Source organism: Oncorhynchus mykiss, chromosome 22 (assembly GCF_013265735.2).
Source record: "Oncorhynchus mykiss isolate Arlee chromosome 22, USDA_OmykA_1.1, whole genome shotgun sequence".
NCBI lineage: Eukaryota > Metazoa > Chordata > Actinopteri > Salmoniformes > Salmonidae > Oncorhynchus > Oncorhynchus mykiss.
The window spans coordinates 12,465,513-12,482,561 of NC_048586.1; the positions used below are offsets into that span (position 1 = coordinate 12,465,513).

Here is a 17,049-nt window from a genome sequence, read left to right on the forward strand (position 1 = left end):
TGTGTGTGTGTGTGTGTGTGTGTGTGTGTGTGTGTGTGTGTGTGTGTGTGTGTGTGTGTGTGTGTGTGTGTGTGTGTGTGTGTGTGTGTGTGCGTGCGTGCGTGCGTGCGTGCGTGCGGTATTCTGGGGTAGGGGTTGATAGTTCACCCCCCCATCCGGATTGCTGCCCTCAGTGTGGCATGACCATGATCACTCTGACACTTGAACAGAAAAAAACACCTTCTGCCCGACTGTTTCCCCCATCCTGCTATGGAAATGAGATTTTCCATCTCACTTCATCTTCAGTGCTTAAATACCTCTTAGCAGTGAGGGGGATTGTCTGGGCTGTTAACAAATATCCTCCCTTATTACTATCCTGTTGTTCTCCAAGTTTAAGCAAATTTCATCTTCTGCTACCTTGGAAAACAGATTATCGGAATACAGTGCAAATTGCAATGCGCTGTGCAAGAAATGTGACATTATCATCTGAATCAGATTTACCTATGACTGAAATTAAGTCCGACTTGTATTTAGCTCAACAGCAACATTATCTATCTTCCTCACTTTCATTTCCTATTACTGCACTGACTTGGATTGGGACTCATTATGGCAATCTCAACTGCCAGAGAGGGAAAATGTGCCGTCTGTACAATATTCAACCTCCGTTTTGGAGGAGTGTGACTGAGGAAATAGTGTTAGTACTGTGACCAATTTGAAAAATCCCATTTCATTAAACCTCTATGTGAAATTAATTCTATACTTCAAATAATCTATTAAGCTCTGCTGCCCCTGACAGCAAACAAAGCAGACGTGGACATTTTTCACAGCTGAGTTGAAAAGAAAGAAGATCATTTCTTAATCTGAAACAATTCATAAGTGAGGTTTTATAAAGCACCCATTGGCTGTGCTCTGCAGGACTACAGAGCATCTCTTAAAATGTACACTGACTCCCTCATTTATCTGCGCTCGTTCCATGAAAGCACTAAGACGAGCTTCATTTTTACCCAAGCTTCTCCTATTCACAGAAGCCCTTTGAAATAACTGCCGTTCATAATGGAGTTGGGATCTGATTAACCTCTCTGCTTGCCGGCACAATGACAGGCTACCTTGAGATTCAGCGCCGTAATGGAGTCCGCTATCACCAAGCACACTACAAACATTCCTCGCACCGCAGGACTCGGCCAGATTGGAATCAGTTAACTCCTCTCTGCGCTGTGTGCACACTGGGGAGACTAACAATTCTGGGAGTTGCTGTTGCCCCTCAACATTAATGGTCCAATGCAGCCATTTTTATCTCAATATCAAATAATTTATGAGTAACAATTAAAGGTCCAATGCAGCCATTTTTTATCTCAATATCAAATTATTTCTGGGTAGCAATTAAGTACCTTACTGTGATTGTTTCAATTAAAATGGTCCCAAAAAACATATAGCTTCTTAGCAATGAGCAGTTTCTCAAGCAATACTTTTTATAGGACTGTCTGGGAGTGGTCTGAGAGGGGAAGGGAAAACTGAAAACTAACTTGTATTGGCAGAGAGCTTTGGAACTCTCATTCTTATTGGTCTATTCACCAGGCAGGCCATAACTCCATTCCACCAAAACAGCCAGACATTTCAGGCTGTCTTTTAAAACGTCTCTTATAGCAGAAGTGCATTACAGTCATTTTCACAATTTCACAGTATTAAACCAACCTCATGGTGTAGTAATATATATAAAACACAGAAAAATCTAGTTTTTGCCTGGACTGGGCCTTTAATCTATACTTTCTGCTGTATGAGACCAGCTTTCTCTCTCTCTCTCTCTCTCTCTCGCTCTCTCTCTCTCTGCATTGCCTTCATTGCCATTTTCCTCCCTAATATACAGTAAGTGCATGTATGTATGCAGTGAGTTTTATAGAGGGGATTTAAGTGTGTGCACAGTAGCAGGTTTATATTTATTGTCACAAGTCTTATCCTGGAGGCAGAACTGAGCAATTTCCCCTTAGATGAAAATTCCCCTTAGATCAAAAGTCAAAATTGGCAATATTGTAAAAATTCATGAAAACAAAAATTAGCTTTTTGGTCTTAATTTGAGGTTAAGGGTTAGGCATTAGGGTTAGCAGTCAGTGTGGTTAAAGTTAGGTTTAAAGTTAGGGTTTTAATACTTTGTTGCTGTGCCAGCTAGTGACCACTCTCCAGAGCTGCCTCCAGAACAAGATTCATGACAAAAAATGCTAACCTCCTGCACAGTACCCAAACAAATTGCAATGGAAACATCTTTAGGGGGCTTATTTGGTCAGTAAAATAAATACATTCCAGGCAATTAACATTGTCATTATCAAGAATGATTCTGCAACATATACTGCAATACGTTTTCTGCGATGGGTCTATTTCTTGTGTCATACCTCTATTTTCATAAAACCTGAGTCCATCATCTTCTTTCTCACAACAAGACATCAAGCCCTTACAGTATTTCTCAATGGCTGAAAAACACAATTTCTGAAACCTTGCTCCATTTCCTGAAAACATTAAATACAAAACCTCATCTTCATGCACAATTTACATGACCTCTGACTCCTCTTGCAAAATGAAACATTCGCCTCAAAACAGTTTTACCTGTGTTCAAAATCAAACACTGCTCTCAAATATCATAAACAAAGTGATCAAAATGATATACACTCTCAAGCAGTCAGTAAACAATACACCCGAAAAATAGAAAACACATTGTTCAAAACATACAATTCTCAGGGAGAAGTAAATATTTAATTTAAAAAAAAATCATATTTTTCCGTCATTGTCCTTTGATGAATGAAAACATGTTCTAGCATAGTAGATCAAAATTGATCAGAAACTACTACTCTGCTTTGCTCTTTGCAATTTAGTTTTTTGTTCTTCCTCCTCCTTGTACCCCCATTTTTACAGTACTGTACCCTGCATCTCACAAACTTGTCCTTTGTCTCTGTGATACTGTAATTCTTGTTCTTTGTTGATATGAACCTGCAACCAGTCAAAATCTATTGAGCTGTCAGTACTGTTAATAAATGGAAAACACAATGTTCATGGCCATACAATTCATCCATTGTACAGTATACAGCCTACAATGCACTGTACTACAGTATCCATTCTCAGACTTTCTCCTTCCCACCTTCAACAACCTGTTTGCTCTCTGAACTGGCTTATATTGGTTGTGTCGCACCATTTGAAACAGGTTAAATCAATTTTGAGTGGTTGTGTTCAATCAATGACATATGTTCTCTATTTATATTTGATTGTTGCCACTTGTGTTTACCAGTATGAATGACATGTACATTAGAGTGCAGAATGTGTTTTGAGAATGAGAATGTGTTTATGAGTTTTGCTGAAAAGACTAAGTGAGATCTCCAAATTGTGTTTTACCATGTGAAATGGTTGAAGGTATTGACAACAGACTGCATAATAAGCTAAATGAGTCCAGGCAACTGAGAACTTTGTTCAGCCAATGGGTTTTAGTGTTTTAGCAATTGAGAAAAAACTGTAATAACAAGGTAGTATAAATGTTTCCAGTGTGGAACTCTCATCTCAATGTTGCCATCTCCTGGCGTGACGCTAGGTTGTTTTTACAAATCCCAAGCCTTGTGCCAAATATGTCAAAGGGACTGATTACAGCCCTCAGTGGCCAGTTGGCCCAGGAGTCCACCCCCGGTGGCCAGTCCGACAGGGACTGTCAGGCCCAGGCAGACTCTGGATTGGTGAAGAGCCAGGGAGGGGGCTCAGAGCCAAGTCCTACCCAGCCAGAGTGTCATGTGGCCCTGCCAATGAGAGGCTATTCACCAGTATCAGATAACACTAAGCAGGAAATTGCTTCAAGGAGAGGCAACATTTTTAGGAAAGTAATATCTAGCTATGGAATATATTCAGTGGGAAGGAGAATAATTCCTGGTCCTTGAAAGATCCAAATTAGCATGCATACACACACACACACATACACACATACAGACACACAGTCCCACTCACGTGCTCTACTGAAACTCTTACGCTGAATAATACAAGCATCTCACGAAGAATAAAATGTATTCACAGCCTGGACTGCCAAACAAATGGTGATTTACCCTGCCTGATATGGTAACTGACAGGGAATATAAATGTTAAAAATAAACATTGTAGCTTCAGATACAACACATTGCAATATAGAAATTTGGAATTTGACTAGGATTTATACAAGCTGACCATGCGAGTTTGGAAATGTGGAAAATCCTAATTAAAATGGCATTAGAATAGTCATCGGTCATGTAGAATATGTACTGAACAATGAGCAAAATATATTCCACGGAATATCATTGAGAGTGAAAAAGAAACAAATATGTACCAAGTACCTCTGATTTCCCAAGGTTCTCAGCCATGTACCTTGAGGTGGTGAAATTCAATGTGAACCATGAAATGTAAAGTGGTGAACCTAATTGGATTGCAACATTCAGCACAGAGCTCTACCAACACGGAGTGAAAGGCAACACGGCTAGGGCCCTACGCGTCACACTCACAACGTTTATCAAATAGACTTGACTGCTTATCACATGCTTTTGAGGTTCAGGGGCTCCAAACAAAATCCTATCTCTCTCGTTTTAATTAGCTTGTGGTTGGTGTTGCTATGATCTGCCAGGAGAAGATGTACTTTGAGACAGGTGCGTCACGCACTTGTTTATGATTCATTAGCCAGGCCGGATATTGATCAGAGGCTGCGTGATATTTATACTTTAGAAAGGGGGGCGGGTTGTGTGTGTGTGTGTGGGGGGGGGGGGGTTACTGGGAGTATTTTCTCTCCCTCTAAGCATGTCATTGGATGTCATAAGCCAGAATGGCTATGCAGCAGCAGGGAGACCTGTGGCCTGGAGATGGCGCTCTCTCCCCGGATTGTAAATACTGGCTTTAGGATTCTGACACCATTGCTCCTCTTGTGAATGCCCACAACTTAGAGTTTGTTTTTGTGGATTACTTGTACTACAATAATGTGTCTGGAAATAAACTAGTGATGGATAGTACAATGTTATAATATTTGACAGTGATTACTTGCTCATCGCAATTAAAAAGCCATTATTGTGGATGTGTCTGAGTTGATGATTGAATCTGTGGTATGAATCAATGCCCTTTCAACAAAGAAGATTCACATTTCAGTCATCTGAATGAACATCATTTCCCAAAGCAACAAAATACTAAGAACTGGGTTAAATCTAATTATGACTAGAATCATTCTTTGAAGAAGAATGTACAAGTTTTACAATGGGATGAGGTCGAGAAGGGGGTGGAGTGGTATGTGTACAATAAATTCTGCCAAGTGTGATTTGTTCTAGAATTCAAATTTTTCTTTTGATCTGTCTTTGTTTTCAGAGGATTTGAACAACAAATTGTGTCTCTCTAAATGTATTAAAAGATGGAGCCTTCGGTGGCCAACATGAAGAAAATCCTAGAAACATGTTTGCATCCAAATTAATGTGCGGCATTTGTTTCAAACTACAATCCGTAGACATCCAATTACTGAGATATTGAGCCCTAATAGACTCGTTCATTTTTCACTAAATAATACAATAACTCCATACTTGTACGTTATGCATTTTATTACTATAATTGATCTTTGTTTTACAAATATAAACATTGTGTGTAAATAACAAAGTAGATTCTTCCATTCCAGCTAACTTAACGTATTTACTGCGAGGAACCAAGCTACAGAGAAAATATGATGAGCTAAATCATTTGGCCAGTCCTAATGTGTTTGAGGGTGGCAGGGATGATGTGTGTTTTGGGATGCCACAGGATGTGCTAAGGCCACAGGGACCACCAGCCAGTCTGATCTTCTGGCACCTCCACATCTGTTGCTCCCTCACACCCGCCCATTTGTCCCACTGACTGCGAGGCTACAACACCCTGAGCTGGCTGAGGGATAAGCTTTATCTGGCTTTCAGACAGCCCAAATGGCTTACATTAAACATGGCCTTTGCACATAACATTTGACCCCCCATTGCCCGAAGAGTGACATGCCTACCCCCCACTTAATATACCACTTGAGGTGACAAGTCAAATGAAGAAAGTGATGAGATGGCTTGGCCTGTTTTAAGCCATTGGAGTAATTTGAGATGAATGAATTAACTGACTGTATATAATATATTATATATCAACATAATCAGAATAATCAATAATATAGAGTAATGTATGTTCCTGTTTCAAATCGCACAAATTTATATTTTTTGTGTGATTTTTTAAATTTTATTTAAATAAACAGTCCCCACAGAATCGTATTTCATACAAATCAGCGAACTGAGAACATGTCATTTTGCATACTGTCATGTCAGTATAATGTGCATAATCTCAAATACAGACAAGCATAATATAAAAACATTGTTTTATTCATTTTTAACCAAACCAAACCAGCACGGCAGGGAAACCTGAAAATGTTAAGCATGTCTCATTTTATATGATGTAGTAGTAGCTCTACATCACCTTGCCCTGGCGAGGACACCATTATAGCATGACACGTAGCTGACATGAATGTTATCCAAAAGGTTGTTATTTATGCTCTGTTGTGGGACATTTGCTCCCAGTGACATATGCTACAGGACTAAAGTCTACAGTGTCACCAAAAGCCTGATCCTGTGCCACGCCATCTTGGCTGTTTGGACATTGGAAAAAAAAAACATGTTACAAGGTGGAGGACGACAAGAGGTTTTCTCTTTGGGGCCCAAACTGTCCTCAAATGGTCCATATTAGTATCAGTATAAAAGGCATGTTATTAGAGAGAGCTTTCCTAAAAATTTGCTACTATGATTATTGTGTTATGGCCTGCCAAGAAGAAGATTAACATTATTCTTACCTTTAATTAAAATCTCCCCAGTCTAGAGCATATGGCCTAACCCATTAATATGCTCTAATGCTCTTACTGCCACCACACAGGTCCTAATCAAGCTGTGATCTGCCTTAATCACCAGTCTTAAGTGGCAAACAAGTATCACTCCTAGGCTAGCTATGCATCATTAGTGATGAGACTATTGCACTTACGCCACGGTCTGGTGTCGTGCTACATTGGGTCACAATAACAATAACGCAGACTGAAAAAACATGACCCTGCAGTATTTTCTTTATTACTATACTCAGAGAGAATGATGTGTATTTTGAAAGAATTGCAAGGTAAAATAGAGTCTTTCAACAATGACTGATCATATTATTCAGACACCAGTTGCCTTGTTTAGATTTTATAAGAAGAAACTACTTGTTCTCTGAGTGGTTTTGATGAAGCATTAGGTTGATTGTAGAATTTGCTGTTTGCCACCCGAAATGTCACGTGTGCGTGACATGTTGATAAGATTAACTCCTAAGCTTATTACTGACAAACAACTAATTTGGCCTAATTGTTTAGTATTATCTATCAAACTGACTCACATTAGCCATGAAATCCTGGATTTCCACACCCTGCCAGCCTGGGGGGCTAAAGAGAGTTCTGGGTAAAGGGCTCCTAGTCTCCCCAGTCTGCCTGGAGAGCCACCATCTGCAATCTGTTCCAATGCTCCTGAATCTCAAATATGTTTACTGAACATGTTTTCTTTGACTATCATTAATCATTCAGGACTTTAATTATTAATGAAAAGACATGCTTTAATTTACACTGTACATTCAATTAATACTGTAGAACTATGATATAACTTGCAATTGCACATTGCACAAGTAAACATAAATTGGGACCACTTTATCATATAATTTATACATTTCTTCACATGTTCATCAAAATATCTCCTGTCCTATTCATGAAATAGCTTCAGTGGTAGTGCGAGAACAATTCCCTTGAATCTGGTAAATTCGATATGTTCAATTAGCAAGTTAATACAGCCTTTTTGTTATTGCGTTCCTCTCCTCTCTGTTACTATGTGTGAACCCTCAGTAGTTGGACTACAGCGCAATACTACAACATCACTAATCACAGATAAGACTGTGCATTAACTTTTCTCAGAAGCTTACTGACAATCTTTCAGGGTATTATTTGATAATGGAGAATCAGGCACTGGGCTTAGCAGCTCCAGTTCAGTCCCATGTGATGGTTTGATGCCAGTATAAACACAACAGAGCATGTACCTCTTACGAGAAGATGCTGTTGGACTAAGACTGTGTGTTTAATGTAAGTAATAGATCAATATATATAATGGAAAGCTTTGTACAAGGCAGGTTGTAATATTGATGGATCATTTTTATGAACTTGTTGAAATAAGAGTGTTAAGACACCGGCATGCTTCCCATCCGAAACAGTTTGTGCATATATTATGATGACATTTTGTGACGTTTTAGTTCGTTTTGGTCTTTGGCAAGGTTTTTTCCAGCAGTTAGGTACACACAACCTTTTTTATCGAGGCAAGCCGAAGTTCGGTAGCCGAAGTCTACACCACCTCGTCAGTGATTGGTCAACAGTAGGGTTTCTTCAATGAAATGTGTGTTGTCATTCAACGAGAGATGACTCGTTTTCATCCACATTTTTGTACTTGTGAAATACTGCACCAACCATCTTAGTTAGATGTCAAATTTAGCCAATAAGATCTTCCCGACAAAAACGTCAAAATTAATGACAGATTTCTTGAGTTAATCTTAGATTAATTATGACTATTTTGAGGAAGTGTGTACTGGTGTACAGCGTCTCAAGATGGACATTGCTTGGATTGTTTTGCCAACTATTTGCTATGAGAGTGAACTGCCCCAATGAAATCGCAGGATTTCATAGCATAAATTATAACAGCACAGAGTAAATGGACCGTCCTGGTGTGCTCAAATGTGCATCCAGTCAGAACTTCTGAATCTGCTCTAGTCTCCCTCCCAATAAGTCTTTCACGCCAGACGGCTTATTTCCGCATGTGAGACAAGATCTGCTCTATCAGATACAGATGGCTCTAAAGCAAAAAGCTAATTGTAATTAACTTGTAAATAAATCATCATAATAGTAACGGGAGCCTGGGACCTGACAAACCGGACATCTACAAGCAACAAGAGTTGAAAGACAGAGGGATACACTAGCTAGGACCTTCTCGTCGTGGATCTGGTGGGACAAAAATGCATGACGGTGGCTGGCAAATTTGATTGTATCCCCCTATGCTGTTCATCAGGTTATACTGTAGGTGACAGGATTACATATTTGGACTAAAACAGCATAAAACCAGGTGTATCACAAAGCATGATCAAATTAATTAGCCAGCTACAGTCATTTTTTAGAAACATTGAGAAATTGTTTGGTAAATGTTTTGGCCAAATTAAACACTGATTTACCTTTGATAAGCAGATAGATTGCTACAGCTAGCTGGTAGCTTGCTAGCTATTTAGATCTTATGCTAATTTTAAATATTTCTAATCTAATATCTGACTACATCTGAAATATTAATTTATTTCAAAATGAAAGTTAACTGGCTAGCGCATCATGATATGTGACATTTTGTTAGCTAGCTGTCCCCAGATTAGATCATGTATTTTCACTTATTGCATCAGCATGCTTGTTGCACCCATTTGTTCATGAGCCGGCTACTTGTTCTAAATAGTATAATATAATCTGTTCAAAGTAGTGGCAGCATCTGCAGTAGTGGCCATTCGTTTTTTTCATGCAAACGTGAAATAGGTGTATTTATGCTGTTGTTCAAATGCACATATCACCTTATATATCATCTCAAAGAAACCAGTAGGTCGGGAAACTTGGCATCATATTTCTGTCATGCTGCTTTGTTGACAACTCCAACCACCTGCGTCCCAAGTACTCAGCCAATCAGTGGCCAGCACTGGACAAGTGTTAAGATTAGCTGGCAATTCACTTGTAACTATGAGCTCACATCAATTCAAATCAAATCTAATTGTATTTGTCACATACACATGGTTAGCAGATGTTAATGCGAGTGTAGCGAAATGCTTGTGCTTCTAGTTCCAGCCATGCAGTAATATCTAACAATTTAACAATTTCACAACAACTACTTTATACACACAAGTGTAAAGGAATGAATAAGAATATGTACATAACAATATTGAATTGAACCTGCATTGCTGTGCTTGCACAGTATATCTATTTTTCCCATCATCAAATCAAATAAAATGACTTACTGATAGTTTTAGTTATTGTAAAAACCTCTTAGATTGATCTCAACTCAGAATAAGAAGTGTTTGTGTACGATTGGGCAGCAGTTTGTGAACAAAGACACTGCTGTAATCATTGGAATGGCAGGTTCATGTTTGATTGAATTCCAGACAGTTATAATGAATTGATGGTGCACTGTTCTTGGCACAGCTAAAACCAGACTCAAGCTATCACATTCTCTATTGTGGATTACCTTATGTTAAATTCTCTTTATCTCTTTTTTTTACCAGAGTCAGTAGACCAACAAATGCTTAGTGCCACAGTGACAATTTTTAAGTGTCGTTTTTAACGCCTTCCTGTGCTTGCTCTATCAGGGGCACAAACAGATTTAGCTCCAACTTGTGAAAGGTGTCAGTCAGACCTGAGCCCTTTGAAGCCCAAAACTGTATTTTTAATCAACACACACTAATACCCATATGTTTGCCAAAAGCTAGTACACATGTTATTTTGTGTCAAACTTAAATCTGGTGAAAACACACACTCGAGTAGTACCAGAAGGCTACACCCCAACTACTGTTGTTGGCTAGTGTAAACATGTGACTTTTGCATGTTGACCAGAATGTAGTCTAAGCCTGCACAAAAGGTTGAGCAAAGGTCATTTCAAAGTTGTGTAAAGGACATGTTGACTAATTTTTAACCTCATATGAATTCATCTCCAGCACCGTACAAGTGTCTACATATGTGAACATTGTGTATTTATACGTTCTTCTGGTTAAAACGATAAGAAGAAATGCTCAAAATCAAGTAGGATTACATGAAGAAAAAAAAACATTTTCAAAACCTGCAAACTGTTCTAGCCAGGGAGAGGGCATGTTCCTTCTCCTCAAATCCCCATGAGTCTCATAGTGTTTGAAAATCACTGTTTTTAAAATGCTTTTACTTTTAGTTACATCATTACTTTTTAACACTAAATTTCATTTTCACATATGGAGACACTGGTGTGGTGCTGGAGATAAAGAATTTGAGGTTGAAAAGTGATGGAATGTCCCTTTAAATACTACAATTGGTGACAATTTGTTCATGGTTCATTCATTCACAACATAAAAGTACTTAAATGCCATAATATCATTGGATGGTTAATACATGGTTAATAAAGTATTCACAGTATTTATAGTGAATGCATAGTACATGTATATTTTTGTTCAACAGTGTTGGTGATTATGGTTTTTCTGTATTCATAAACAGACCAACACATCAGTCTCAAATAACACATCAGCCTCAAATAACCTGTGAATGAAAGTCATTTGTTTAGATAGAAAAAGTCAAACTGGATTAATAGTCTATTGAAGAAGTGACAATATGTATACTTCAATGTGAGGCTGTTTTTCCTTGTCATTATAGAATTCCATTACCATTGTATTTAAAAAGACCATTTGCACAGAGTCAATGAGAGGGGCTGTAGTAATTGGCACCAGCCGGAAACCAAACATGCCCCATTTGGCTAGCCAGTTGAATGCCATTGGTCTATTAGGCAACTAATTTGCATAAATCAAGGTTTATAGGTCAATGCTCTCTTTGGACTGTATCCAATCTAGTTGGTCGTGGCAAGCGAGCTCAACATCACAACAAGTTTACTTCCAGCTCGTTTTCTTTATTAAGTTTTATTTCGTCATCTTCATTGACCTTTAAAATGGGATTCTGCTGGATTCGAGGAGTTGGAGAGTGCGTGGTGCTTGCTGTTCTGTTCTACTCGGTTCAGTCTACAACTACGAGGTACTACACGTATGAAGAGGATGCGCCCGGGACAGAGATTGGAAATCTGTCTCAGGATTTAAAGATAGACCCAGCAGAGGACCCTGGAACATCTTTCCGCTTCATGCAGGAGACCAATTCGTCTGTGATTCAAATGAGGGAGATTGATGGACTTTTAGCAGTTGGGGAAACGATTGACCGAGAGCATCTCTGCCCAAGGTTCCCGCGATGCTTTGTCACCTTCGACATTGTTGCCTTCTCCAAAGAAAAGTTTCAGCTCATCCACGTGGAGATCGAGGTAAAGGACATCAATGATAACTCACCCCACTTCCTCCACAAAGAGACGACCCTTGAGATATCCGAGAATGTTCAGGTGGACTCACGATTCCCGTTGGACATCGCTGTTGACCATGATGTCGGCAATAACTACATCCAACGTTACCATATCTCTCCCTCCAGCCATTTCATAGTTGATGTGCGCAGCAGGGAGGATGGGGTGAAGTATGCTGAACTTGTGCTTGTGAAAGCAATGGACAGAGAGGTTGAAGATTCCTACACAATTGAAGTGACCGCAACAGATGGGGGAGAGCCACCCAGATCCGGATCAATGACTGTTCATATCAAAGTGCTGGATTTTAATGACAACAGCCCAACGTTTGAGCACAACTCACTAAAAGTTGAACTTTATGAGGATTCACCCATAGGTTACCAAGTGCTGAAAGTGCATGCGTTTGACCCAGATGCTGGCATCAATGGCGAGGTAGTGTATGGATTTGTAGAAGACACGTCATCTGAAGCAGTGCGCATTTTTAATGTAGACCGAATTTCCGGTGCTGTGACTTTAAAAACATTGGTTGATTATGAGAAGCAGAGGTCTTATGAATTGAACATTAAAGCATCCGATTTAGGCACAAATTCTATTCCATCGACCTGCAAAGTTGTTGTGGATGTTGTAGATGTAAATGATAACGCACCAGAAATCACTATCAAGCCAATGACCTCGACTAGTGATGGTGTAGCTTACATCACGGAGGCCGCAGCGGAGGAAAGTTTTGTTGCGCTGATCAGCACCTCGGACAGTGACTCTGGCTCGAACGGTTACGTGCGCAGCAGCCTACACGGCCACGATCATTTCAAGCTGCAACAGGCCTACGGGGACACTTTTATGATTGTAACAACCACCACTTTAGATAGAGAGAAGATCCCAGAGTATAACCTCACTGTAGTGGCTGAAGACCTCGGAACACCACCTTTCAAAACAGTGAAGCAGTATACCATCAGAGTGACCGACGAGAACGACAACGCCCCCCTCTTCAGTAAATCCATTTATGAAGTTTCTGTCCTGGAAAATAATATCCCTGGGTCATATATAACTACTGTTGTAGCACGTGACCTTGACATGGGTAAAAATGCCAAAGTATCATACAAACTAATTGATTCAGATGTTGTGGGTGAGGCCTCCATTTTGACTTATGTGTCTATAGACCCAATGTCAGGGTCATTGTATAGTCTGAGATCTTTTGATTTTGAAACCGTCCAACAGATTGAATTAACCATCCAGGCTGATGACAAGGGATCACCTCAGCTGTCAAGCACATCCATGATCAGAATCAAAGTTGTTGATCAGAACGACAACTATCCCTATTTCACCTTTCCTGTTATGCTGAATGACTCTGCTGAAGTTCCTCTTCCTGTCAATGCACCACTGGGGTACCTGGCCCTATGGGTCAAGGGCCAGGATGAGGATGAGGGCATGAATGGTGAGCTCAGCTTCAGAATCGTACAAGGTGACTCTAACCTATTTTCAATCAATAAAGACACTGGAGAAATAGCTCTAAAACAGGGGCTGGCCTCTGCGATTGGAAATGTTTTGGAAATCAAAATTGCAGTGAGTGACAATGGGAGATCCCCCCTCTCCAGCAGTGCCACCATTCGCTTTGTTGTCACAGATTCGCAGCTCTCAGACGACCAAGTTGTCATTGTACTACGTTCAACTGATGAGGAAGACGCAGGCTTGGATGTTTCAGTAGTAGTTATCATAATGCTCGGCGGGGGTTGTGCTCTGCTGCTGATTGCCATAGTGATTGTTGTTATCACATGCAAGTTGAATCAAGGAGGGAAGGATCAAGACTCCAAGAGAGACGTGTCTCACGTCCTGTTTGACTCCAGGCATCATCCCAGGCTCAACTCTGCAGAACCCAACATGTACGGTGGACCAAGGGGTTTCCTCAATGAAAGGACCTCTTCATCTCTTGATGAGTCCAGCCTGTATGAGGAGAAAAATGGAGACTTGGAGTCACAGGTGAGTGAAATATTTCATTCAGTTTCAGTTGTTTTAAATACAACTGTACACATTCAAGTGTAGCACTACTCCTGATCCAAGTAGCTGAAATCATTTCCCATCCTCTTCTCTTGTGTTTGCTCTTTAGATGTTCCTGCCTCCTAAGCCTTTCCTACCAACATCTATGTGGCAAGGGGAAAAATACTGCCTGCAAATGAGGTAAGAATACCACCACATTGATCCTACTTGGCATGATGTGCTCTTTTATCACAATTATTATTTTCCATGAGAAATCATTTACATAACCATAATCATTTACACTGTAAGGTGCTTAACATTCCACATGCATACAGCAGATGTAGGATTTTAATTGAATCACTCTTAGAATTTTCCTGCTCAGCAGGACATGCAAACGTATAGTGCATTTCAGGTTTAAAAAGGCTTCTGAAGTGTGTAATTTCCACTTTAAAATGTCAGACTTGATTTGCCCTAACAAGAAATGTATCAACCACTACAAAAAATATATCCATTAATTATAATACAAAAAATATAAAAATATGCACATCCAACTAATCAGGTGCAGGACAGAAGAACATATCGATCCAAGTTATATCATCGTCAGGTCATTAATTATAAACCACATTATAATTCACGTTTCCTGTTGTTGCAGGATAATTTTCCTGCTGTATTAAACTGGCTCAAATTAAGATCCTGTATCTGTACACGTGATTGCAGTTGTTGTCCGGAGAGAGGGGCTGGGTGGTGGAAGGCTTCATAAGAGAGGGGAAAAAGCACACATCAATAATCAGATACAGCGGTGCAGTGGCTAATGTTTGATTCTATTCGCAGTGGCATTGACCAGCAGAGCGTAAAGGACAGTGGCAAGGGAGACAGTGACTTCAATGACAGTGACTCTGACATCAGTGGGGATGGAGGCAAGAGGAACCTCACCACCTTCCAGCCCTGGGCCAAAAGTGAGTTTACTACCGTCACAATTTCATACCGAGATTTTAGAGTTCCTCATAGCAGAATGATGAAGATAACGGTTGGCATTTTTCTAGCACTCAAACTGCAGCGGGTTACATTGTGTGGGGATTACTCACCCCTTCCACCACCAGTGTAAAACCCACCTGGCTATGTAGCACGGCAACAATGAATGACTCTGTCACTATCATTCTTTACTCCTTGGGCTTGGAATGTAATTATGTATGCGTGTGTGTGTGTTCCATTTCAGGTTCCTTCCACGCCGCTAACACCCTCGCTGTGGATTGTCAAGGCACTTACTGTGTAATACCAACCCAAAGCTTCCAGGCCCCACTAGACAATACATACACAATTGGCTTTTCCCAAGCACCGGTCTACAACAATCCCCATGCCTATCCCCACTCCTGGAAAGACTTTGGCTACAGCACCAGCATTCCCAAAGCAAGAAACACCATGCAGACGTTCTCTCATCACACAGGTACACTCCCCTCTTACTTCGCCCATCAAACGAGACAATCTGCTGCCGGACTGGCTGAAATTCAGGAGCACAAACAAGATATTACTACAGTGGCAACCATATCTGAAGTTGCCACCATTTTTTAAACATACTGCCAAGTGAAATATACAGATGGTTATTTATAGATACTGCAGTATTCACTAGATTTTACAGATACTGGTCAAACTGATAGACATATGGACATTTCACGTATGAAAAGGAAAGCAACTTGATGCATAATGAAAACAGCTGATGTATATTTTCTTTTATTCAATTGTGAACATGTAGGTTATGTGTATATATTGATATTCTTATAGTGTGAACATTTGTAAAAACATTGGTGTTTGTTTTATGAGTAAACACAATATTAAAACAATGAGAGATACAGTATGTGCATCATTGTTTATGAGATAAGACCCTTTCCCTGTCATCTTGTTTAGCTTTACTTTTTTTAGCTTGACTTTTCTCTTATGGTCACACACCAAGAACTTTACCCACTGGGCTTGACTTTCCCATTAACCCATATATATATAGTGCCTTCAGAGTGTTTACACCCCTTGACTTTTTCCAAATTTTCTTGTGGTACCGCCATAATGTCAAAGTGGAATTATGTTTGTACAAATTTTTATAAATTAATAAAACATGAAAAGCTGAAATGCCTTGTGTCAATAGGTATTCAACCATTTTGTTATGGCAAGCCTAAATATGTTCAGGAGGAAAAATGTGCTTAGCACGTCACTTAATAAGTTCCATGGACTCACTATGTTTGCAATAGTGTTTAACATGATTTTTTTAATGACTACCTCATCTATGTACCCCACACATGCAATTATCTGTAAGATCCCTCAGTCGAGTAGAGAATTTCAAAAGGTTTTAACCACAAAGACGAGAGAGGTTTTCCGATGCCTCGCAAAGAAGGGCACCCATTGGTAGATGGGTAAAAACAAAAAAAGTAGACACTGAATATCCATTTGAGCATGGTGAAATTAATAATTACATTTTGGATGGTATGTCAATACACCTAGTCACTACAAAGATAGGCGTCCTTCCTAACTCAGTTGCCGGAGAAGAAGGAAACCGCTCAGGGATTTCACCATGAGGCCAATGGTGACTTTAAAACAGTAAATAGTTTAAGGGCTGTGATAGGCAAAAACTGAGAATGGCTCAACAACATTGTAGTTACTCCACAATACTAACCTAAATGACAGAGTGAAAAGAAGGAAGCCTGTATAGAATAAAAAATATTACAAAACATACATCCTGTTTGCAACAAGGCACTAAAGTAAAACTGCAAAAATTGTGGCAAAGAAATTAACTCTATGTCCTGAATATAAAGCGCTATGTTTGGGACAAATCCAGCACAACACATCACTGAGTACCATTCTTCATATTTTCAAGCATGGTGATGGCTGCATCATGTTATGGGTATGCTTGTAATCAGCAAGGTCTAGGGAGTTTTTTTTTTTGAATAAAAATAAACAGAATAGAGCTAAGCACAGACAAATTCCTAGAGCAAAACCT

At 39.7% G+C, this 17,049-nt stretch overlaps 1 protein-coding gene across 1 annotated transcript; it reads left to right on the plus strand.

Annotated features, from left to right (window-relative positions):
- Positions 1 to 11,592: 11,592 nt before the first annotated feature.
- LOC110501406 (protocadherin-8-like) lies at positions 11,593 to 16,175 on the plus strand. Its single transcript, XM_021578954.2, has 4 exons — positions 11,593 to 14,069; positions 14,197 to 14,267; positions 14,898 to 15,022; positions 15,283 to 16,175. The coding sequence occupies exons 1-4, from the start codon at positions 11,706 to 11,708 to the stop codon at positions 15,633 to 15,635; spliced, it is 2,913 nt and encodes a 970-aa protein (XP_021434629.2). The 5' UTR covers positions 11,593 to 11,705; the 3' UTR covers positions 15,636 to 16,175.
- Positions 16,176 to 17,049: the final 874 nt, after the last annotated feature.

Coding starts and splice junctions, on each gene's coding strand:
- LOC110501406 (XM_021578954.2), top strand. CDS start 11,706: ATGGGATTCTGCTGGATTCGAGGAGTTGGAGAGTGCGTGGTGCTTGCT. Junction 14,268..14,897: donor AAATACTGCCTGCAAATGAG/GTAAGAATACCA, acceptor TTCTATTCGCAG/TGGCATTGACCAGCAGAGCG. Junction 15,023..15,282: donor CTTCCAGCCCTGGGCCAAAA/GTGAGTTTACTA, acceptor GTTCCATTTCAG/GTTCCTTCCACGCCGCTAAC.